The sequence below is a fragment of the Myxine glutinosa genome, chromosome 13 (assembly GCF_964187855.1).
Source record: "Myxine glutinosa chromosome 13, kmMyxGlut1.1, whole genome shotgun sequence".
NCBI lineage: Eukaryota > Metazoa > Chordata > Myxini > Myxiniformes > Myxinidae > Myxine > Myxine glutinosa.
Window position 1 is genome coordinate 7,823,186 of NC_136273.1, and position 25,841 is coordinate 7,849,026.

The 25,841-nt window shown below is 45.5% G+C and overlaps 1 protein-coding gene across 5 annotated transcripts in view; it reads left to right on the forward strand.

Moving 5' to 3' along the window:
* LOC137438556 (medium-chain acyl-CoA ligase ACSF2, mitochondrial-like) overlaps positions 1-25,841 on the forward strand; it is a 179,302-nt gene that overhangs the window by 60,833 nt on the left and 92,628 nt on the right. For 3 of the 5 annotated variants that reach the window (XR_013621151.1, XM_078767047.1, XM_068133700.2), the window contains exons 6-11: positions 1,503-1,665; positions 3,852-3,947; positions 4,246-4,394; positions 4,551-4,610; positions 8,187-8,278; positions 20,523-20,599. Coding sequence is in view for 4 of the 5 variants with exons in the window: in XM_078767047.1 (XP_078623173.1) it covers positions 1,503-1,665; positions 3,852-3,947; positions 4,246-4,394; positions 4,551-4,610; positions 8,187-8,278; positions 20,523-20,599 (637 nt within the window). In the remaining variant the exon portion in view is untranslated. The remainder of the gene's footprint in view (positions 1-1,502; positions 1,666-3,851; positions 3,948-4,245; positions 4,395-4,550; positions 4,611-8,186; positions 8,279-20,522; positions 20,600-25,841) is intronic. The other 2 variants (XM_078767049.1, XM_078767048.1) reach the window with 1 other exon arrangement.

Consider the following 25,841-nt stretch of genomic DNA (forward strand, 5'->3'; position numbering starts at 1 on the left):
GAGCAGACCGCAAGATGCTGAAAGAAGTCTCTAAGAACCCCAGAATGTCATCACGGGACCTACAGGTAGCTCTTGCCACTGTTGATGTCAAAGTGCACGAGTCTACCATTAGAATGAATGAATGAATGAATGAATGATCGTTTTAAGGCCATTTTCCCCGCTAGAGCAGGGGTTAGCCTTACCATTAGAAAGAGGCTGCACAAATTTGATCTACATGGGAGGTGTGCCAGGAGGAAACCTTTGCTGTCCAGAAAGAACATCAGGGCAAGACTAAAGTTTGCCAATGAACACCTCGGTAAGCACGAGCCGCCAATCAGGGCTCGAGGGGAGTGACTTACCACTGCGGCAAAAGGCGGGGTTTGGAACATTCGAGTCGGGCTAGGGCAGGGCTATATAAACCTGTGCCCAGAGCCCCCCACCCTCAGATGAGTTGCGCAGCCCATGGAGGCAGTTGAGTGACGAGTTGGAGTCAGTTGAGTTCGGGTGAGAATACGTCAGTCAGTTGAGTTACGAGAGGAGACGTGCTGAGTTGGGTTGAGTTGAGTTCAGAAGGAGATGCGCATAACCCCGTTGTACACCAACTTGCCCTGCTCCCCGCGCTCTGCGCAGTATTAATCGCGGCTGTAAGAGACGACCCGCGCCGGGCCACAGACGCGCGATATTTTCCTCCTGCCTGCCTTTGTTTGAATACGCGCCATCAGGATTTTCCCTCCTGCCTGCCTTTGTTTGAATACGCGCCGTGAGGATTTTCCCTCCTGCCTGCCTTCGCCGGGATACGTGCTGTGACCGCCAGAGGGCCACGACCGGGTGAGCTGTTCCTGGAGCGACCGAACCAGGTGCGTTCGGCGCGCAAACATTCTTCCTCCATCTCCCTGTGTGTGTAAGTGGGCCCATTGTCTGGGGTTTAAGTAAGACTGCTTTCGTTCTGCCCTGTGTCCATTTCCTTTCCTTCAAATCATTGTAACTAGTGTAAATAAACCCTGTTATTCCTTCTGATTCGACTGCTTTTGTCTTTTCCACCATAGGTCTCGCGTGGTATGAATTAGATCGCTCTGATCGGGTTCTATAGAAAGGTAACAGCACGAGTCACGTGGTACGCATCCCGCTCGGGCGTACTCAATTACACGTGGTTCGTGCGCAACTCGATCCCCACTTTCGCTGCGGCGTGGGTACTCAAGGTACGTGTGAAATTGTTCCGAAACCCTTTTCCACGTCTGCCCGGAAGTGGCGACTCAGTCTCACGGTTTGGAAGACCCAAGGAGAAAAAGGGGCTTAATCTCCCCTTTTTAAGGGAACGGGCTTCGAAAAACCGCAATATATATATATATATATATATATATATACATATATTATATATATATATACGTATATATAAATATATATATGTAAGTTAAGTAATGGTCATTTAGTCCATCCATGCTTTTGGTCCATCCATAACAATGTATCATGTCCCATTAGCAATATTATGGTTGTGAACTGTTCCATCCTGATTTGGTATGCAGACTACCGGAGTTACGTGCCATGGTGATGATGGGCGAGTCTCTGCCTGGCACTCTATCCTTTTCTGATATTTCTGCAGCAGCAACATCTGAGAGTGAAAAGAAACTTCATCTGATACAAAAGTCACTGGACATGGACGACCCCATCAATATTCAGTTCACATCGGTGAGAGTGCAATTTTTACTTTAATTTATTTATCTGTGGCTCATTGAGGAGCATCTTGTACATGAATTACATGAAGGACAAAAACAATGGGAGATATCGTTCTACTTGTATGTTAATCACAAGGAACTAAGTATTGTTGCTTGCTTTGTATATTTGGGATAAGATATATTTTTACATAGCAAGGACAGGAATGGGGATGGGGCGGTGATTGAGGATGGTGGCGGCAGACTAGTGACAAAGAGGGGGTGCAGTATTGAAGGTGTAGGAAGGATATTTCAAACAGCTGTTGAACCGGGAAGGAAGCAACGGGGAGCTGGAGCCATTTTTAGCCGCGTCGCAGACGCTGCTAATAGAGTGCCCTCTGCTGTTGTTGTTGTTCTTCTTGTTCTTCTTCTTCTTCTTCTTGTTCTTGCAGAGAAGCCAAAACCTCAAAGCTCCACCCATTCTGGGAACCATAGCTCCACCCATTTTGGGAGAGGCTTCATATAAACAAATATCCACCATTTTATTAACTCACATAGCTTTGAGGCCTGTTTTGTAGGCCCGTGGTGTCTTCCTCTCTCACACAGTTTTATTTCAAATCAAATTCGATATATCATTTCATTTTTCACAGTCGCTAACATAGTTTTAGACTCGGTTGAAAAAAAACGGGAAGAAAATCCGATGAAAGTTGCCCTTTATAGAACGAAATGAATTCTCAAAGGCCTGTAACTTCAAGTCCATTGAGATTTTTTTTTTTTTAAATCGCGGCATGGTCAGTCATACACCGCCCGAAATAACAGACGGGAAAATGCCGAGATATATATATATTTTGTTTAAATCGCGGCATGGTCAGTCATACACCGCCCGAAATAACAGATGGGAAAATGCCGAGATATATTAAAAATTCGTCCATTTGATGACAATCGTCACGATGAAATATTTAATTTATACGTCGTCACAATAATGTGGAGAGAGGAGCATAGCTTCGTTCACGTGTCGCCACATACGGGAAATTGCCGAGATATATATTTTTTAAATCGCGGCATGGTCAGTCATACACCGCCTGAAATAACAGACGGGAAAATGCCGAGATATATTAAAAATTCGTCCATTTGATGACAATCGTCACGATGAAATATTTAATTTATACGTCGTCACAATAATGTGGAGAGAGGAGCATAGCTTCGTTCACGTGTCGCCACACACGGGAAATTGCCGAGATTTTTTTTTTTTATCGCGGCATGGTCAGTCATACACCGCCTGAAATAACAGACGGGAAAATGCGGAGATATATTAAAAATTCGTCGCCACACACGGGAAATTGCCGAGATATATTTTCACTTTGCACAAAAATAACATCAAGTAATCGAATCAATAGGAATGTCCTGTGCCTATAACATCGACGTTATAGGCACAGCTGCATCTAGGCATTGTGTAACATCGACGCGGCTTTTGTTTTAATTAAAACTTTTTGTACTTGTTGCCTTATAAGTCGATACTTTTTTCCCGAAAGTCTGAGCCTCGACTCGTACTCAGAATTGACTCATCTATTGTATGAGACATGTGAATTGTATAAATGAAACAAATTGCAAGGTGTGATCTTTTCTGAAATAAATTGCGCACTTGTTAACTTAAAACACACTACCGCAATTTTCCACTTCACATTGTGGATGCGTTCCTGGAACGTGCAACGATAAGGAAAAAGTAGTTAAACAGACAAAATGGGCTGCGTTCCCAAGGCACATTTCCAGTCACCCTAACATAACCTTAACCTCACTTAATGACATATTAGAGACAAATAATAAACAAATCGATAAAGAACACAAATGAAATACACAAATGGAAAATATAATGAACAGGTATAACAGGGATACTCACCAAAATTGCCAAGATTGCTTGTCAGGACAGGAAATTGGGTGAGAAGTGGGTGGGTTAGAGGGAGGGAGCTTAGGCCTTCGTGTCTTGGATGGACTGCTCGAATTGCTTATGTCGTTCCCACATTCAATAAATTCCCGATGGATTCTGCCTGTCTGCTGACGCAAATCAACATTAGCCTTCACCTGCAACACCAGTTCTTCATTCCACATGAATCAAACCATTAAGGTCTCAAAACACTTGCCATAAGCTGTCTGCTGGTGCTTGATGTTCGAAAAATCAATGCCTTGTCATCATGTTTGGTGGTGCATTTGTATTTGTTTTTGTAGGGAACAACTGGGCATCCCAAAGCAGCGGTGCTGACCCACCACAACTTTGTCAACAATGCTCACTTGTTCGGTTGCCGCATGGGATACCACGGGCAGGTGCGCTTCCTGTATTAACCACAAAATCATTAATTTGATCACCGATCAACTGGATTTGGAAAGAGAGGGTAATTGTCGGGAATGTTTCATTATGGTAAAGTAAAAACAATTGTATGGTCTATTAAATCTAAACATTGATTTGAGAACGATTTTTATTTTTTGAAAATATTTAAAACTAGTTATTTCATTATCTACCTCCTTCGTCACAGTCACACCTGCATGTTCATATTTGTGTACGTGATGGAGGTGCATGTGGCTCATTCCAAGTTTGCACTTCCACTGCATTGCCAACTTGTAGGAAACACGAATCTGCATTCCTGTTCCTTTGTACCATTCCTTTGGTTTGGTTGGTGGTACCTTGGTTTCCATTATCCATGGAGCTACCCTCTGCTTCCCTTCTCCTGGGTTTGATGCAACCTGTGCTCTCAGTGCTGTGCAGAAAGAGAGGTAAGTCGCTCATACTGCCAATACTGACAGTGTAGGTACCCTGGTACCCTGTGCACGTGAAGTGAAAGGCAATGTTAAGCAATTCATTGACTTTGTCTGTCTGTCTGTCTTTGTCTGTCTGTTTGGACGGGGGCCGCTTGTTCCCGCATCACTAAGTGCATCGCTCGTACCCGCTTCACTCGTGTTTGCAGCATCACCCACACCAGCCAGACGATGGTACTTGCGCTTTGCCTTTTCCCGAATCAGAATTCCACCTTCAGAGGCACGTTTTTTCTGGGTATTGTCCTCTAACCACACATTCAATGCCTTCTCCATTGTTTCTATGTGAATGTCCCTGACCTTGGTAACCACTTTGGTGCTTGCAACTGTGCTAGCTGTGACACTGTCTTTCATTTTTTTTTCACCTTCTCCTTTTTTTTATGTAACGGAGAGTCGACTCGTTCACGCCATAATGCCCAATAGGCACACAATGCCCTGCCCACAGAGGCCACACTCTCACCTCTTGAGAGCCGGTCGAGTAGCTCCACTTTCTGGCTCAGGATCATGACTTTTTTCTTCTTCTTGGGAGTAGACCCATCTCCTGCACTACTCTTGCGCTTAGGACCCATGTTAGAACAATGAGCACAATATGTCCACAAGCATGAGGAATCACAGCAGATCAAGGCAGCGGGCTGAATGATGAGTGAAAAAAGGTGGTGGCAGACAATTTAGTTATTTGCATTTTGCAATTTTCAAGTTTGGCCTTGTTCAATAGTAGGAAGTCAATTGTTCCATAACACCCTCTCTTACATTCCTTTTGTTCTGCCTCTAAACCTCCTTGTTGTGTTAGATGATGGGACATCATTTCTATGATGATTCCTGTCAGCAGTTTTGTACGTGGTTGGTACGCATGTTATCGGCCGGTATTTGTGGGGGAGTTGGGTTTCTTCCGATTTTGGGATGAGAAAGGTGTTCCCTTCTACGAGCCACTCTTTCCACTCTTGGATCAGTTTGATAAATGTCCTGGCGTAGTGATTGTGGAGAGCATCAAGTTGTTTTAGCCAGAAATTTGGAATTCCATCTGGGCCTGGGCTTTTGAAGTTTGGCATTTTTTGAAGTTGTTTTCTAATTTTCTCTTCATCCATAATTATCAATGGGGGCATTTCCTTGAGATGTTGCTTCTTCTTTTCCAAGTTTGGGATCCATTCAGCTTCTTTATATTCTTTTCCATCTTCAAAAATTCCTTTCCAGAATTTTTACAGCTTTACTTTTTCAGGGGAAGTTGACAAATTCTGCTTTTCCATTGTTTCATTGTAAAATATCTTTGGGTTACTTTCAAACATGTCGTTTTATTTTCTCCTGTTGTTTCCTTCTTCATAGTTTTTTTAATCTTCTTTGCTATCATTTCTATTTCACACCGCTCCTTTCCTATGCCATCTCCAGGTGCTGCATGACGTCGTCGCCGGGCACTGAAGGGGGCCCGGCTATGACACGCCCTGAAAGGGAGTACTCAGTTTTCACTCCAGTTGTCTGTTTGTTTTCTTATTACTTGCCGGAAAAGATTCCGGCAAGTATGTTGGTTGGTTGGTTTGTCTGTCTGTCTGTCTGTCTGTCTGTCTGTCTGTTTGTCTGTTTGTGTGCAGTACTATGTCTACATCGTTGCACATAGAATCACCATACATTACACACATATTTGTCTTGACCTGGAATAGACTGTGCCCAATTTTTAACTCTCTAGGTCTAGGCCCAAGGCTTCCATTATGACATCATAATTCGATAATTCGACAAGTACAAAACTTCATCCCATCAAGATGCAATTTCTTGAGTGCCATGTCGGCATACACTCGTGGAGAAAAAAAAATAATGATGACGTCATCGGTCACGTGGTTCGGCCGCCATCTTGGAAAAAACGAAAAACTTTGCACCTCTATATCTCCGAAAGTGCTTAATAGAAAAAATTGAGACATGGCTCATTGTAAAGAACTCTCCATGGGGAATAAAATATGTTAATGATGATGTCATAGGTGCCTCCATTATGACGTCATAATTCGACAAGTACAAAACTTCATCCGATCAAGTTGAAATTTCTTGAGCATAATCTAGGAATAAATTAGTTAAGAAAACAAATAATGATGACGTCATCGGTCACGTGGTTCGGCCGCCATATTTGTCCAAAATGGCCGATAAAAAAGTACATTCCCACAAGTCCTCGGTCTCTGACCGATTTTTCATTTGTTTGTTTGTTTGTTTGTCTGGGTGATATCTCAGCCGTCCTTTGAGCTAGGAAGCTGAAATTTCGGCACAATAGTGAGCATGTGCTTTGGCACAAACGGTATTTTCTGCTTTTTGATTAATCCCTTTTGATGAATCGGTGGTGGTTTAGGTATACTATTAGCCGATTGATGAATGATTTAATTATTTTACCATTATTATTTATTTATTTTCATTATTAAGTACTTATTTATTTTCTTTCTCATCTGGGCAATATCTCAGGTACCTTTTGAGCTCGGAAGCTGACATTTGGACATGACAGTGACCAAGTGATTTGACTATAAAGGATATTTTTGATTTCATTAATCAATTAATCGATTTGTTATTTCTTGATTCATCAAATAAATTTTTTTTTTCAATGAATAACTTATTTAATTAATTTTTGAAAAAGTTACAGCTTCGGATGCAGCACTGGTGGTTTAGGTATGCTAATCGCCAATTGATTAAGAAATTATTTCATGATTACTGTTTATTGATTTAAATTACGCAATTAATCAATTATTGTACACCTCTCCCTCTCAATATCGTGTATGTGCTGCATGGCGGTATCGCCAGGCACCAAAGGTGCCCTGGCAATGCCGCACTGGAGGATATTTATTTATTTGGGATGGGGGCGGTGTACTTTGAATGTATCTGTACTCGTTTGTTTGTTTGTTTTCAGCACCCAATCACTCGAGGTATTTGTCTTCGATTTTGTTTGTTTTTTATTCTTTGAATTCTCTTTGTTAGTTATGGGAGTGCTTCCTTTCCTGAACTGTTGAATTTGTCCTACTTCCTTCTGCAGTTGCTCTCTTTGTGACTCTAATCTCTGTCTCCAAGGTGGAATTTGGTTTCTATTTGTAGAGCCTGTTTTTTTCTTCTTCTGGTGTTGTTTGCCCGTTACTTTTTCTTGAATAATTAGTGCCGCTGTGAAACAGATGACATTGATGACAGAAACAGATGATTTCCTTCAAGGTGGACGATTTTGAAATGTCTATCTGTGTCTATGTGTCTGTCTGTCCGTGCCATAACATTTTTTACCATTTGAGATATTGTCATGAAATTTTCGCCAAGGCTTTATTATGATAATATGGAGAAGGCAAATTAATAATTTTTTTTCTAAAGGTCAAAGGTCAGCGTCATATAAAATCATCAATTTTCATCAAATTGACCTGAAAATTCAATTTACCATTTGAGTTTTGTCATCAAATTTTCAACAAGGCTTTATTATGAGAATATGGAGAAGGCAAATTAATAATATGGTCAGAAGGTCAAAGGTAAGCATCACAAACGTCAATTTTCATCCGATTGACCTGAAATTTTAAAAACTTGAATATTGGGTCACTGAATTGGTTCACCAATCAAAAGCTAGAAGCTGATTGGTTTTTTAGATCAGAAGGGAAAAGGTCAAGGTTGCATAAAATGACCAATTTTCATCCGATTGACCTGGAATTAAAAAAAACTTGCATATTGGGTCACAGAATTGGTTCACCAATCAAAAGGTTCGGCATTTTTGTTGCATTTTGACGAAATATATTTTTTTTGTTTTTTTTTTGCATTCAGGTGCACAATCATATATGGCGTCCCAACCATGTACGTTGACATGCTGTCTGAGCTCAGCATTCACAATTATGACACCTCCTCACTGGAAATTGGTCAGCACCCGGATTTCTAATGTTTTATGAATATTTGGTATTTTATTGGCCTCGCCCATTCACAAAGGGTCAGGAAAGACTATTGTAATTAGTCTATGTGCTAGTGAGTGTGTGTGTGTGTGTGTGTGTGTGTCTACTGGTCTGCATACAGATGTATTTTAATCTGGATCTTTTGATCTTGGATCCACTTTCATATTTTTACACCTTGGCAAGGCTCGCCAGTATTAAATGCTCAATGGATGAAATTGAGATGTTGATAGAGGCATGCCATGGGAAGCAAGGAGAAGCTGATGTTTTGGTTCAGGCATTAACCCTTCATTGGAGAAAAAGAACAGAAGGAAATCATTGGCAAAAATTTGAAACTCTGCTCTTCATTTTATACCGTTTATTCACCAACAATTCCCCCCATCTATCTTAGTCGTCCGTCCCTGTCGAGCTACTCCAGGATGCACGAGTTTTTACGGTAAACCCTTCCTGGTTAAACTTACAACATCCAGGTTGCCTGCACACCTCAACTCCTTTTTTTCCTCACTTTTTCCTAATTATGGAACCACCTTCCAGAGGCTGTTCTGTCTCACTCTTCCCTCCAGGACCTCAAGCATGGGGTGCACTACCATCTCTAGTCATCCCCAATTTCGACCCATTGTTACATGTCGACCTCTGGGTACTGCAGCGAGTGCACCGGTAACCTGGACGGCATCACGGCAGAAATATATAAAGACACTGATATGCCCTAGGTGTTGTTTTTAGGGTGAAGCCAACAAGTGACAGGAGACAGAAGTGTAATGTCATAAGAAATATTAAACAAGAAGAAAAAGACATAAAATGTCATCACCCCCATGGTTTTAGTAATTTTGCTGTACGGAATTAAAGGCCGTCATTCAGCCATCTTTGTTTGGATTATAAAACAAAATCGCCTGCACAGGTATATGCTCATGTATTGTCTTGGTGCCAGGTTTGAACAAAATCGGCCCATGCATGTCGAAGAAATCGTTGGGGCCACGTTTAAGCAACAAAAAGTCCGCCAGTCGGCCATTTTGAATCTCATCTGGAAAAAATGACGTGCATATGTAAACCATCATTCTTTATCCATGTGCCAAGTTTGAACAACATCGGTACATGCATTTCCGGGAAATGGTTGATGACGTTTTCAACATCGGGTTTTTTTTTACAACTAAAATGGCCAGCAGTCGGCCATCTTTGATTCCATCATGAAACAAAATGATGTGCAAATGTATCCCGTCATGTTTTGTCTCTGTACCAAGTATGAACAAAATCGGTCAATATATCTCTGAGATATGGTTGCGGACGCATGCACGCACGGACGGACGGACGGACAGACGAGACCCAATCCATAAGCCCCTGTTCCGGACTTCCAACGGGAGCTAATAATTCCTAATGTCTACCATAAGCACAATTATATTAATTAAATCTAGCAATAAATGATTTTCCTCAGAATCCCAAATGAAATAGGTACAAACGTTGCATGCAGCTATACGTTAAGTCATGACTCTCAACGTGACAGCGCACCTTAATGAAAGAGTTCGCACATTAAACCCCAGTCAGTTGTAATGGGTGAAAGGTTGGCGGAAAACACCACCGATCTGGACTTCGACACCAACCTCTGCCGACCTTTCACCCCGAATCGCCAAAGCATTGAGAAGAACCTGATTCAGCAGTTACAGCTGATGAAGACGGGAACTCCAAGCTGAAAAAGATGATTTAGTTGAAGGGTAAGAGAGGTTAGAGTGTCGAGAAGCCCCCGAAAGTAGACACTGGTCAACACGCCGATTGCCTTCTCGAAAGGTCACATAAATCAGCAAAAATGGTGCCAAAGAAGGCAATACAAGGAGCTACCATGATATCATCACCGGAATAGGAAGAAAATCCAAGAGAATCCATCACCAAAGAAGGCAATACAAGGAGCTACCATGATATCTCCATGCGCTCACGCTCTCGAAGCTAAGTGATCTATCACAATCGTGTTTTTGTCGAGACTGTATCTATCTTTCGGTGTGTGTACCTATAGCGTATCTTTTGGAAAATTTTCGGTGCTAATTTTTCGTACATGTATACACAATCGTCGGTAAATGGTATCGAGTATTCTGCGGCCTAGTACTCGTAGGCTTAGACTACCGTACCGTCTCCGACCTTGTGGTTTTTTCTCTCAGCGATTCGTCGAATGCGCTGAAATTATTTTCGTTCTCTGTTTCGTACCAGTCGTTCACCCCGTACCTCCTTGTTTAATATCTGTACTCACAAAACAAACAAAAAAAAAAACCCCAAAAAAAATATTTCCTTCCCCAGGTCTTATTCGTTTATTTGTTGTTCTTTTTGTTCGTTCGTTCTTCGTTCGCGATCTCGCGGCTAGAAATGTATAATCTCTCCCCTGAACAACTATTTTCTCTCATATATTATAACACCCTTTTCTTCTTTTCCTACAAAAGGATGCTTTCGTCTTGCTCACCAAATCTATTCATTCCAAAATATATATATAATACCATCTCTTACAGTTCCTCCTTTCTACATTCCCTAAACTATCCAGAACTCCACCCCTCCTCCAGTGTCCTCAAACGTATTTTTGACTCGAAGGTCTCAAACTCATTTTGCAAAAAATGTTCGTTTCCCATGAATCGTACACTTTTCAAAATCCAATCTCACCCCTCCCCTCCAAATCCTCCCCATCACCCATCCCTTTCAAATCTCCCCCCTTGCCCCTTCCCTCCCCTCCCTCCTAAACTCCCCCCACACCCCTCCCCTCCGAGACTCTCCCTCGCTCCTCCCCTCCTAGACTCCCCTCTCACCCCTCCTCCTCAAAGCATCCTCCCTGCTTCTTCCCCCTTCCAACTTTCACCTTCATCTCCCCAAACCTTCTGCCTCGCTCTTCCCCCTCCTCAAATAACACCTCACTGTGCCTCACCCAATCTCCATCAAACCTTTTGTCCGCCCCATTCTTCCCTTTCTCCAAGCTATTCTGAAATCTCTGAAATCTCTGACACACCTTCAACAGCTCTCCCTACCTCTTCCTCCTCTTCCACATCTTACCCTACCCCTCCCCCCCCTGTTCTGGACCCGATGCTCCCCCTTCCTCTTCATTAACGGTATGGACCTCAAACATCCAGGGCCTTCGCTCAAACTTGACTGACCTCTCCATACAGGTTGCTTCTGACAAACCAGATGTGATCTGCTTAACAGAAACTCTCCTCCTTCATGATGTCTCTGATGCCTTGGTATCTCTCCCAGGTTACTCCCTCCTCCGGTATGATAGACCTGAGCCTCGTCCTGGAGGTGGGGTTGCTATCTTTATAAAAAACTCTCTTCCTCACTCGCCCTCCACTGCCCTCTCTCCACCTCACCCCCAGGAATACCTTTGGCTACGGCTTCCCCTTCGCTCCCACCTTTTGTTCATATGTGTGTTGTACCGTCCACCAAACAGCGATGACTCCATCTACATCTCACTGTCTGATAATATGGACCAACTTCTATCTACCCATCCCAACTCTCTCTTCCTCATATGTGGTGATTTCAATTGTCACCATGCCAGTTGGCTGGGTGTGGGTACCTCTCTCACCAGCCATGGCTCTTCAGCAAAGGACTTCTGCGACTCACTGGAACTGACACAATCTGTCAATTTCCCGACCCGGATCTCAGTCAACGGAGCATCTTCTCTTCTGGATTTGGTTATGACAAACTTCCCTGAAAATGTCTGCTGCTCTTCTTCTGCTCCAATCGGCTCATCTGATCATGTGCTTGTCAAAGTGGACATCTCTCTGACCATTCTCAGAGAGCCTCCTCAGCGTCGACGAGTCTGGCATTTCACTCAGGCCAACTGGCACGGTCTTCAAGCAGCCATCAATCATCTGGACTGGTCTCCCATCTCTACCGCCTCTGACATCAACTCATCCTGGGAATTCTTTAAAAGTAAATTGCTCTCTCTCATGCACAGATTTATACCATCTCGTCTTCAGTTGTCATACCCTTCCTCCCGTCCATGGTACACGGAATCTTGTGGTGAGGCTGTTGCCCTGAAACAACTTGCCTCCGTCTCCTGGAAAGCAAATCCAACGGAAGGAAATCTCATTTCCTTTCACAAAGCCCGAAACAAGTGTGTGTCCACCCTCAGGAGAGCCAGGAAACAATATCTCAACATTCTCAAGACCGAACTCTCTTATCTGTCTCCCTCTTCCAAATCCTGGTGGCGTCTGGTCAAATCTGTTTCTGGTGTTTGTTCCCCCTCCATCCCCTCCCTCACCTCAAACGGCTTAACGGCTGACTCCGCACGTGAAAAAGCTGAATGCCTCAACTCTGTGTTTGCCTCTAAATCTTGTGTCCCAAACCCATCCCTCTCTGTACCCACGTACCCAGTCGTACCCAGCTGCTCCTGGACTCTGTGTCCTTTCCTCCTGACAAGGTGGAAAAGTTTCTGTCAACCCTCGACTCTGATTCTGCAACTGGTCCTGACGGCATCAGCCCACGGGTCCTAAAATCATGTTCTTCTGCTCTTTCACTCCCTCTTTCTGTTTTCTTCACCCTCTCTTTTGCTCAAGGTCATCTGCCATCTGCTTGGAAATCAGCCAACATCACCGGTTTGCACAAAAAAGGTGCAAAAACAGATCCCAGCAACTACAGACCAATCAGCCTTCTCCCAATTATCAGCAAAGTCATGGAATCCATCATTGCTTCAGATATTAAATCTTTCCTCTTCTCCAATGGCTTGATCTCTGATCATCAATTTGGTTTCAGACCTGGTTACTCTACTCTGGACATGCTGCTTCTGCTTTCTCAACAATGGATGGAGGTCCTCAACGCCAAACAGGAAATTAGAGCTGTCTCCCTTGACATTTCACGTGCCTTCGATACGGTCTGGCACCCTGCTCTGCTCACCAAACTCTCCTCCTTTGGTATCCATGGAAATCTCCACGCATGGCTGGCGGACTTCCTCTCTGGTCGTAGTCAACGTGTGACCCTGAATGGGGTTCTCTCATCTCCTCTTCCTGTTCAGGCTGGAGTTCCCCAAGGTAGTGTCCTGGGCCCTGTGCTTTTTCTGGTCTTCATCAATGATCTCTCTGACTCTCTTGAAAATCCTCTCTATCTCTTTGCTGACGACTCTACTCTCTGTCGCTCCATTCCTCATCCCTCAGATCGGCAGTCTGCAGCCTCCTCACTCTCTGCAGACCTGGACAAAATCACAGACTGGTCAAACAAGTGGAACATGTCTTTCAATCCTGACAAATCTCACACTCTTACAATGTCTCTCCGAAAGGACCGACTGGACAACCCTCCCATCTACTTTCTCAACAATCCTCTCCAAGAAGTTCTGTCGCTCAAGCTTTTGGGTCTCACTATCTGCCATGATCTTTCTTGGGAAAACCACATTTCCAAGCTGGCCTCCAAAGCCAGTCGCTGACTGGGCATCCTCCGTCGTGCGAAGTCCTTCCTTGGCACACCTGAGCTCCTCACCACATACAAGGCTTTCATCCGCAGCTCAATGGAATACTGTTCCCCCCTCTGGGCTGGTGCTCCTGCCTCACACCTTGCTCGGCTTCACGCTGTTGAGGCCAAAGCTTTCAGAATCATTGGAATCTCCTGCGATGTAGTCAACACCGAGGGCCTTTCACTCACTCACCGCAGGCAGGTTGGTGGTCTTTCTGTCTTCTACCGACTCCTCTCCGGCCTTGCTCCCCCAGCTCTCTCTGTGCTCTGTCCCCCCAATATTCCTTCAGGTCGCACAAGATCTGCCTGCAACCCTCTTATGGTTAAACTGCCAAAATCAAGACTCTCTGCTCACCTTCACTCTTTCATTCCCCTTTTCTCCCGCCTCTGGAACAAACTCCCCCACTCCCTTCAATCCCACTCCTCCCTCCAGGTCTTTAAAACAGCTGTTCACCACCATCTCTTATCTTCCCCCATCGAAAACCTTGATCCTTTCTACCCCCGGTAATTCACCCCAGAGTCCTTGCAGTGTTCATATGTTTTATTCCTCTCCCACCTCCCCCCAAGTCCTCCCGATGTCCCTGCTCTCAAATGTTGTGTTTGTGTCCTTCCCCCTCTTCCCCCTCTCTTTTGTGTCCTTGCCCCTCTCTCCCCATCTTGTCTGCCGCTCCCCTTGTTTTTTGTGTTTTGTGTGTCGGTTTGTCTTTTTTGTGTGATCAATGTTAGCTCTTTCACGAGCCTCGATCTTGTATACAAAAAAAAAGAAAAAAAAAAAAAAGAAGTGCATTGATCGACAAGCATGTCCAACAAATAGTTCTTCCCCCCTCTGGGCCGGTGCTCCTGCCTCACACCTAGCTCGGCTTCACGCTGTTGAAACCAAAGCTTTCAGAATCATTGGAATCTCCTGCGATGAAGCTATCTCCGAGGGCCTTTCACTCACTCACCGCAGGCTGGTTGGTGGTCTTTCCGTCTTCTACCGACTCCTTCCTCCCCCAGGTCTCTCTGTGCTCTGTCCCCCAAATATTTCTACAGGTCGCACAAGATCTGCCAGCAACCCTCTTCTGGTTAAACTGCCGAAATCAAGACTCTCTGCTCACCTTCACTCATTCATTCCCCTTTTCTCCCGCCTCTGGAACAAACTCCCTCACTCTCTTCAATCCCACTCCTCCCTCCAGGTCTTTAAAAGAGCTGTTCACCACCATCTCTTATCTTCCCCCATCCAAAACCTTGATCTTTTCTACCCCTGCTAATTCACCCCAGATCCACTTCTTTGAAATACCAACTTCTTTCCTGGAAGTCCTTGCAGTGTCCTTGTGTTTTATACCTCCCCCAAACCCCCCCCCTTCCCATGCCTCCTCCCTCCAAACCCTCTCCATCCCACAGATCTCCCAATGTCCCTGTTCTCTGCTGTTGTACTTGTGTGCTTCCCTCTCTCTCCCCACCTTGTCTCCCGCTCCCTTTATTGTATGTTTTGTGTGTCTGTTTTTTTTTTGATTAATGTTAGCTCTTTCACGAGCCTCGATCTTGTATACAAAGAAAAAAAAGAAAAAAAAGGAGTTCAGCAGATAAGATTACCTCAAAGGGTGGACACAAGAAGATAAGCTGACTCTCCTCCACTAACAACGCACAGCGGGTTAAAGTTGAGCAGTCCGATCTCCATTTCTGTGGATGTCGGATTTCAATGATACTTACCCTGCGCATCGTAAGAGGCGACCAAGGGTCGGCGCCAGGAAGGGCATCCGGCCATAAAAACATTGCCTCAAACAGGGAACCATGATTGTCATGGGACCCGCAAGGCTAACCCCCGCTCTAGCGGGGAAAATGGCCTCAAAACGATCATTCGTACCACTGGAAACGGAGCGTGGCCGCTCAAGAGAACACTTCACCAAGGAACACAACCATTTGCCTTTGTGCTCTCCTCTGTCCTCTCCCTCACTTCCGTTCCAAAGCTGCTGTTCTTCTCTTCACTCGTGTTGTTGTTGTTGTTGTTGTTGTTACTCCCTTTATCCGGAATCTGGAAACTTAACAGAAAATGTAACCTTCCTCAAACACAATTATATTGTTGTGAATATGAGAATGTTTTTTTTAATTTTGTTGTGGTGGTAAAATGTTGTAAAATATCACCCCTCCTCCCTCCGTTGTGGTTGTATAAAGGTCAAAGGGCGTTCCCGTAGTTAGTCCATAAAAACATACATGCAGGACACGATATATCTTTTCTTTTGACAGTTATATCTTATTCTGTGTTTTAGGATAAGGCTGTGTCTTCCATTAATAGAAATACTCCATTGCACCAGTGAAAGAGATAGATTCCCTTCCATTCCCCCCTTTCCGTCAATTGCAATTCAAAGCGCCTTCCGCATTTTGGTCGGTTTTTCCCTCCAATAACCGCCATTGACCACGAGGCTCGAGTCGGGGAGGAAAGGCGTGTCTCCACCTCGTCATAGAGGGGAGGAGTGAGCCCGCCCCACTCGACCAACCATGAGCCAGGGGTTCGGCTAGAGAGGGCGGAGGAAGAGCGATCGGGGAGGGTCGCAAAGGTTGAGGGGCGGGGGCCTATATAACCCAAGGCAAGGGCGTGTCCAAAAGGGAGATGCGTTTTTACAGAGGAGAGCAGAAGACAGAAAGGCCTGGAGTTGGACTTTGAGTTGGTCTGAGTTGGTTGGGAGTCGGTCGTCAAGTGCAGAGTGGTGAAGAGTCAGTCAGTAGAGGTGGTGGTCAAGTGGTTGCGTTGGTTGCGGTGAGGAGTCGGTGGTAAAGAGTGAGGGACCAAGAAAGAGAGAGAAAGAGTCCTGAAGCAAGAGAGGAAGTTGTTGGACTGGGTGGGACTAAGGAAGGAGAGAGAACCCGTCACACCAATCCCCCAAGCTCCGCGTTGGCTCCACCAAGCGTTCAGCTCCACCAAGCTCCGCGTTGGCTCCACCAAGCGTTCAGCTCCACCAAGCTCCGCGTTGGCTCCACCAAGCGTTCAGCTCCCCCAAGCTCCGCGTTGGCTCCACCAAGCGTTCAGCTCCACCAAGCTCCGCGTTGGCTCCACCAAGCGTTCACCTCCAGCCATCCACCTCCTGCAATTCCCCGTGTGAGTCGTCTTTTGTTTGTTCTGTCCTGGGTTAATTAAGTCTGTATAAGCTAGTATTTTCCCTGTGTCACCTGCGTCTTATGTGCTTGTAAATAAACGTGACTGCTTTCTTTTTGCTTGTGTGTAAATAGTCAATAAATTCAGTCGTATTTCCAAACCTTTTTTTGTCTCCGTTTTCCTCTTTGCATTGCGTCGTTTTCGTCTTTTCCCTCATTGAGCAGCTAGGGTGCGATACAACCAACGTTCGGGTGGAATCGGGTGAGTTTTGTTAGGTCGCGGTTTTAAACCACCGCTCGGTCTATAACATCTAACCGCGATCTGTAACAATATCTTAGAAATACATAATAGACTTGTCCATAAAAATAATTTTAAAAACATTTATGGAAGCACCTTCCAGAGGCTGTTCTGTCGCGCTCTTCCCTCCACGACGTCAAGAACGTAGTGCACCGACCGCCATCTCTTGTCATCCACAATTTAAACCCATGATCTTTATTGCACCCATTAACCTTTCCTAGCTCAAGCATTTTACTCGTTCAAACTTGATACAAGTTTCCACTTAACGTCTTGGATGCATTCCGAGAAAGTGACGTTAAGCAGACGAGATATTCCCACGGACATCGTGTTGTAATGGAGGAATGCGTTCCCAGGGAACAGTTTTGGTCACCCTCACATTACTACAGCCGGACTTGATTATAGATTCGAGACAAATCTCTTAAACAAACCAATAAAGAACACAAATTAAATAAAGAAATGGACAATTAAATGAACGGTTACAGGAATGGGTACTCACCAAAATGTAGGGCCGATATTGCTTGGGAGCGTTCTCTACTCCGAGTGATACGTAATGAACTACGAGGAGTAACGTTTTGGGCAAAATCCTTTAGCTTTTCACTGTTTTTACAAATTCTCACTGTGGTCAGAGGTAAGCAAAGCACGTGACCGCTCACCTCACTCAATGCGCTTAACTCCGTCCGTCTTATATATACAGTGCATTCAGAAAGTATTCAGACCCCTTCACTTTTTTCACATTTTGTTATGTTGCAGCCTTATGCTGAAATCGTTTAAATTCACTTTTTCCCTCATCAATCTACACACAATACCCAATAATGACAAAAAGAAAACAGGATTTTAGAAAGTTTTACAAATTTATTAAGAAGAAAAAACTGAAATATCACATTAACATAAGTATTCATACCCTTTGCTATGACACTTGAAATTTAGCTCAGGTGCCTCCCATTTCTCTTGATCATCTTTGAGATGTTTCTACACCTTGATTGGAGTCCACCTGTGGTAAATTCAATTGATTGGACATGATTTGGAAAGGCACACACCTGTCTATATAAGGTGTCACAGCTGATAATGCATATCGGAGCAAAAACCAAGCCATGAGGTCGAAGGAACTACCTGCAGAGCTCAGAGACAGGATTGTGTCGAGGCACAGATCTGGGGAAGCCTACAAAAAAATCTCTGCTGCATTGAAGGTTCCCAAGAGCGCAGTGGCCTCCATAATTCTTAAATGGAAGAAGTTTGGAACAACCAGGACTCTTCCCAGAGCTGGCCGCCTGGCCAAACTGAGCAAGCGGGGGAGAAGGGCCTTGGTAAGAGAGGTGATCAAGAACCCGATGGTCACTCTGGCTGAGCTCCAGAGATCCTGTGTGGAGATGGGAGAAACTTCCAGAAGGACAACCATCACCGTAACACTCCACCGATCTGGGCTTTATGGCAGAGTGGCCAGACGGAAGCCTCTCCTCAGTGAAAGACGCATGAAAGGCCGCTTGGAGTTTCCAAAAAGCACCTAAAGGACTCTCAGACTGTGAGAAACAAGATTCTGTGGCATGATGAAACCAAGATTGAACTGTTTGGCCTCAATTCTAAGCGTCATGTCTGGAGGAAAGCAGGCACTGGTCATCACCTGCCCAATACCATCCCAACGGTGAAGCATGGTGGTGGCAGCATCATGCTGTGGGGGTGTTTTTCAGCAGCAGGGACTGGGGGACTGGTCAGGGTTGAGGGAACAATGAACGGAGCAAAGTACAGAGATATCCTTAATGAAAACCTGAAACAGAGCGCTCAGGACCTCAGATTGGGCCGAAGGTTCACCTTCCAACAGGACAATGACCCTAAGCACACAGCCAAGACAACGCAGGAGTGGCTTAGGGACAACTCTGTGAAGGTCCTTGAGCGGCCCAGCCAGAGCCCTGACTTGAACCCAATCGAACATCTCTGGAGAGACCTGAAAATGGCTGTCCACCGACGGTCCCCATCCAACCTAACCGAGCTTGAGCGGATCTGCAGAGAAGTATGGCAGAAAATCCCCAAATCCAGGTGTGCAAAGTTTGTCGCGTCATACCCAAGAAGACTCGAGGCTGAAATCGCTGCCAAATGTGCTTCAACTAAGTACTGAGTTAAGGGTATGAATACTTATGTCAATGTGATATTTCAGTTTTTATTTTTAATAAATTTGCAAAACTTTCTGAAATCCTGTTTTCTCTTTGTCATTATGGGGTATTGAGTGTAGATTGATGAGGGAAAAAATGAATTTAAACGATTTCAGCATAAGGCTGCAACATAACGAAATGTGAAAAAAGTGAAGGGGTCTCAATACTTTCTGAATGCACTGTGTATATACCATGTAATCTATCTATAATTCCAGTAATCTCTGTGTGTATGTATGTATGTATGTATGTATGTATGTATGTATGTATGTATGTATGTATGTCTGTGACCGCTGTTTCTCGACAACCACGGGTCCGATATACTTGAAACTTGCCAGGTATATTGCTGGGGACCCGAGGATGTGCCTTTTCAAGGTTTCATATTAATCGGACAAGTAGTTACCGAGCTATGTCCAAAAAACGATTCAACCAATCAGAGAGCAGCGAGCTATCACGTGTGCCGAACGTGCCGAACAGACTCTGCCTCGGACGGCACATTTGAGAGCGTATTCATTTATTTCACGTTGGCAAACTATGTTGGCGTTAAACTATGTTTTAAAACTAATTAAAACTAATTTGCGATTCATCGTAACTGCGATTTGCGACCTTCCGGACAGTGAAGACTTCACTTCCGGCAGCCAATCACAGAACGCGTTGTTGCGAGCCGAGCCGAGCGCGTGCGCCATTACGGTTCGTAATTCGATTTCTTCCGGAGAAAATAATAATTTCTCGATTTCTTATGCGCATTATTTCTCCCAGAGCGAAGGGTGGAAGCGAAGAGCGTTGTTTTTTTTGTTTACGGGCGTACGGGCGTACGGGCGGGGTAGAGCGTACGGGTAGCGTTTTTTTTTTTTTTTGGCAAGGAACGGGCACCCACGTACGGGCATGCCCTAGTGTCTATAAAGCAACCAAGTACCAACTGTCTCTTTTGCTCCACCAAGGGTTGACAACCAAAGCATCAGCTGCTCCTTATTTGCCATGGCGGTTTTCCATACTTCAATCAATGTTTGTTGATTTGATCAATCCATACCTGTCCACCAACACAGACTGATTTATGGGCCTTCACAGACTAGGTTTACATTCTACGAGTACTTGTTACATGCAAGTACTCGCAGCTGGTCCTTATAAATTAGGAGCAACAATGATAACTTTGATCTTTCAGTTAACATGCCAGAAAAAGTTGTTTTAATATTCCAATATTGAAATAAAGATAACGTCGCATTTTGATGGCAATTTATTGGAAAGTTTGCTTTGTTGTACCTTGGTAAAAGGTAAACAAGGTCTTGATGAATGTGTGCAGCCCTTATGGGAGGATCTCCTTGCCCTCCTTCCTTGGTGAAAAGGGTGATTACAGAAATGCAAGCCACAGACGTTTTGGTAAGTGAACAGTGTCATCAATATACATGAAAAGCATTGCTACATCCACGAGTGTAGGGGGTGGAGGGGGTCGGGTGAGAGACAAAGTTAAGGCTTCCGCATGGTCCGTGTACTCACGTCGGTCTGGTGGTGTTCGGGACAATTAAATTGATGCCCACATTCCTGGCACCACTCCCCCCTCCATTGGGGCGGGACATCGACACGGGATGACACAGCATGGGCACAATATGACACGGCACTGACACGGCATTGACACAGCATGTACACTGTACACGGCAAGACACAGCATGGACATGACACGACATAGCACGGACATGAGATGACACAGCATGGACACAGAATGGACACGGGCACAACACAGAATGGGCATGGCATGACACCAAATGGACAGCACGACACAGCACAGACATGGCATGACACAGAGTGGACACGGCATGACACAGAATGAACACGGCATGACACAGAGTGGACACGCTGTACACGGCAAGACACAGCATGGACATGACACGACATAGCACGGACATGAGATGACACAGCATGGACACAGAATGGACACGGGCACAACACAGAATGGGCATGGCATGACACCAAATGGACAGCACGACACAGCACAGACATGGCATGACACAGAGTGGACACGGCATGACACAGAATGAACACGGCATGACACAGAGTGGACACGGCATGACACAGAGTGGACACGGCACGACACAGAATGAACACGGCATGACACAGAATGAACACGGCATGACACAGAGTGGACACGGCATGACACAGAGTGGACACGGCACAACACAGAATGGGCATGGCATGACACCAAATGGACAGCACGACACAGCACAGACAAGGCATGACACAGAGTGGACACGGCATGACACAGAGTGGACACGGCACAACACAGAATGAACACGGCATGACACAGAATGAACACGGCATGACACAGAGTGGACACGGCATGACACAGAGTGGACACGGCATGACACAGAGTGGACACGGCATGACAGAGTGGACACGGCATGACACAGAGTGGACACGGCATGACACAGAGTGGACACGGCATGACACAGAGTGGACACGGCATGACACAGAGTGGACACGGCATGACACAGAGTGGACACGGCATGACACAGAGTGGACACGGCATGACACAGAGTGGACACGGCATGACACAGAGTGGACACGGCATGACACAGAGTGGACACGGCATGACACAGAGTGGACACGGTACAACACAGAATGAACACGGCATGACACAGAGTGGACACGGCATGACACAGAGTGGACACGGCATGACAGAGTGGACACTGCATGACAGAGTGGACACGGCATGACACAGAGTGGACACGGCATGACACAGAGTGGACACGGCATGATACAGAGTGGACACGGCACAACACAGAATGAACACGGCATGACACAGAGTGGACACGGCATGACACAGAGTGGACACGGCATGACACAGAGTGGACACGGCATGACACAGCATGGACACAGAATGGACACGGCACAACACAGAATGAACATGGAATAACACAGCATGGACATAGCACGACACAGCACAGACATGGCATAACACAGAGTGGACACGGCATGACACAGAGTGGACACGGCATGACACAGAGTGGACACGGCATGACACAGAGTGGACACAGAATGAACACGGCATGACACAGAGTGGACACGGCATGACACAGAGTGGACACAGCATGACACAGAATGGACACAGGCACAACACAGAATGGACATGGCATGACACCGAATGGACACAGCATGACACATAATGGAATGGCGCGACACAGAGTGGACATGGCATGACACAGAATGGACACGGCACGACACAGCATGGACACAGAATGGACACGGCACAACACAGAATGAACACGGAATAACACAGCATAAACAGGGCACGACACAGCATAGACATAGCATGACACAGCACAGACATGGCATGACACAGAGTGGACACGGCACAACACAGAATGAACATGGCATGACACAGCATGGACCCAGCATGACACAGCACAAACAGGGCACAACACAGCACAGATGCATGACAGAATTGACACGGCACGACACAGAATGGATATTGCACGGACACTGACATGGCACAGCACAACCACAGACACAAATGGCATCCCAGGAAAATATGAAACGGGATGATCCTTTAACATACAGGACACCTGGTCAGCCGTAACTGCCGTTTCCATCATCACCAACACATCCATTGTCGCCATCTTCATCTGAATCGCTCACATGAGGCTCGAAATGATGCAGCTTCATTATTCCCACAAAAGCGTTTCCATCACTCATTTTGTCTCCAATAGTGTTTTTCAAAATCACACTGATCCGTTTCTACATACTGAGAACCTTCAGAGTTGCTCATGAGGGGAGGTGAGCAGTGATCCTGGATTTAGCTAGTTTCACCAGAAAGGGGTTGATGGTGAACCATGTGCACCCTGCAGTAGCCTGAGAGGGGGGGGGGGGGGCACAAAGCACGGAAATATCAGAGGTTTCCAGACCAGAGAGGAGGTGGTAGAAGACAGAGAGACCACGGACCTGTCTGCAATGGGAAAGAGATAGGGCCATAGACTCAGCTTCATCACGGGAGATTCCAATGATGTTGAAGGCCTTGGTTTCCACGGCATCAAGTTGAGAAAGGGGTGAGGCAGGGGAGCCAGCCCAGAGGGGAGAGCAGTACTCCATCAAGCTGCAGATAAAGGCCTTGCAGGTGGTTGGGTTCCAGGGGGGGAGCAAGGAATTATTTTGTATGACAGAGGATGCCCAATTGGCAACTTGTATTGAAGGCCGACTTTGAAATGTGGTTTGCCCAAGAAAGATCGCGGCTGATTGTGAGACGCAGGAGTTTCAGTGACTGAACTTCCTCAAGAGGATTGTTAAGAAAGTCCATGGAGGGATTTGGAGGTGGATTACCAGACAGTCCTTTCGGAGAGACATCATGAGAGTGTGAGATTTGTCAGGATTGAAAGACATATTCCAAATGTTTGCACAGCTTGTGATTTTTGTGAAGGTATGAAGAGAGGGAAGAGGATGCAGCCTGACTGTTTGAAGAATGACGAATGTCATGGCAGAGGGTGGCATCATCAGCAAATAGATGAAGAAGATTTCCCAGAGAGTCAGAGAGCATGAATTCCATCGTGACGGAATCACCATGTGCACTCTAATTTTGAACATATAAGGTAATTATCTTGAATGCTAAGAAGAGCAGAGAGAATTCAATTATATGTATTGAACCAGAACTGTCACATGGCTACAGACGAGTACTACTCTCAGTGAGGCAGACCAGGTAATGTGACGGAATCACAGGTGGGTGACGATTTTCATGGAATTCATCAGAGGTGATTGATGAAGATCAGGAATAGGATCGGGCTCGGGCTAGAATGCTGTCTGGGGGCACTCCAGCCTTGACAGGGAGAGGAGATGAAAGGATTCCGTCGAGAGCAACGGCAGGACAGGGGCTCAAACTCAGTACCTTAAGATCTCAAGCCAGCCACCTTCACTGTTAAGCCAACACCAGGCGTACAGGACAGGATATCTGACTGTATCAAAAGCACGAGATATATCCATAGAGACAGCCCTGATCTCATGTCTGACATTCAGGGCCTCCATCCATTGTTGTGAGAGTAGAAGCAGCATGTCCAAGTTAGAGTGACCTGGTCTGAATCAAAGTTGATGATCTGAGATGAGGTTATTGGAGAAAAGGAATGATTTTATATCGACTGCAATGATGGATTCCATGAACTTCCTGATGATTGGAAGTAAATCTGATTGGTTTAGACATTAGAGTTAAGGGGATCCGTTTTATGCCACTTCATGCTGTACAATCCAAAGCTAAGACAGGAGTAAAGTAAAACACAAGGACACTGCGAGGACTTCCAGGAAAGAAGTCGGTATTTCAAAAAAGTGGATCTGGGGTGAATTAACGGGGGTAGAAAAGATCAAGGTTTTTGATGGGGGAAGATAAGAGATGGTGGTGAACAGCTGTTTTAAAGACCTGGAGGGAGGAGTGGGATTGAAGAGAGTGAGGGAGTTTGTTCCAGAGGCAGGAGAAAAGAGGAATGAAAGAGTGAAGGTGAGCAGAGAGCCTAGATTTTGGCAGTTTAACCATAAGAGGGTTGCAGGCAGATCTGGTGCAACCTGTAGGAATATTTGGGGGACAGAGCACAGATAGAGATGGGGGAGCTATGCCGGAGAGGAGACGGTAGAAGATAGAAAGACCACCAAGCTGTCTGCGGTGAGTGAGTGAAAGGCCCTCACAACCAGCTTCATCGTGGGAGATTCCAATGATTTTGAAAGGTTTGGTTTCAACAGCGTGAAGCCGAGCTAGGTGTGAGGCAGGAGCACCGGCCCAGAGGGGAGAGCAGTATTCCATTGAGCTGCAGATGAAAGCCTTGTATGTCTGAGCGATGCAGATGAAAGCAGATCTGAGCGATGAGGAATAGAGCGGCAGAGAGTGGAGTCATCAGCAAAGAGATAGAGAGGATTTTCCCGAGAGTTGGAGAGATCATTGATGAAGACGAGAAAAAGCACAGGGCCCAGAACACTACCTTAGGGAACTCCAGCCTGAAGAGGAAGGGGAGATGAGAGAAACCCATTCAGGGCCACACGTTGACTACGACTGGAGAGGAGGTCCACCAGCCATGCGTGGAGATTTCCATGGATACCATAGGAGGAGAGTTTGGTGAGCAGAGCGGGGTGCCAGACCGTATCGAAGGCACTTGATATGTCAAGGGAGACTGCTCTAATTTCCTGTTTGACATTGAGAACCTCCATCCATTGTTGAGACAGCAGAAGCAGCATGTCCAGAGTAGAATGACCTGGTCTGAAACCAAATTGATGATCAGAAATCAAGTAATTGCAGAAGAGGAAGGATTTCATATCCGAAGCAATGATGGATTCCATGACTTTGCTGATAATTGGGAACAGGCTGATTGGTCTGTAGTTGCAAGGATCTGTTTTTCACCTTTCTTGTGTAAAGCAGTGATGTTGGCTGATTTCCAAGGTGATGGCAGATAACCTTGACCAAAAGAGAGGGTGAAGAGAATAAAGAGAGGGCGTGAAAGGGCGGCAGAGCAGGATTTTAGGACCCGTGGGCTGATGCCGTCTGGTCCAGTTGCAGAATCAGCGTCGAGGTTTGACAGAAACTTCTCCACCTTGTCAGGAGAGAAGGACACAGATTCCAGGAGCAGCTGGGTACGACTGGGTACGGTGGGTACAGAGAGGG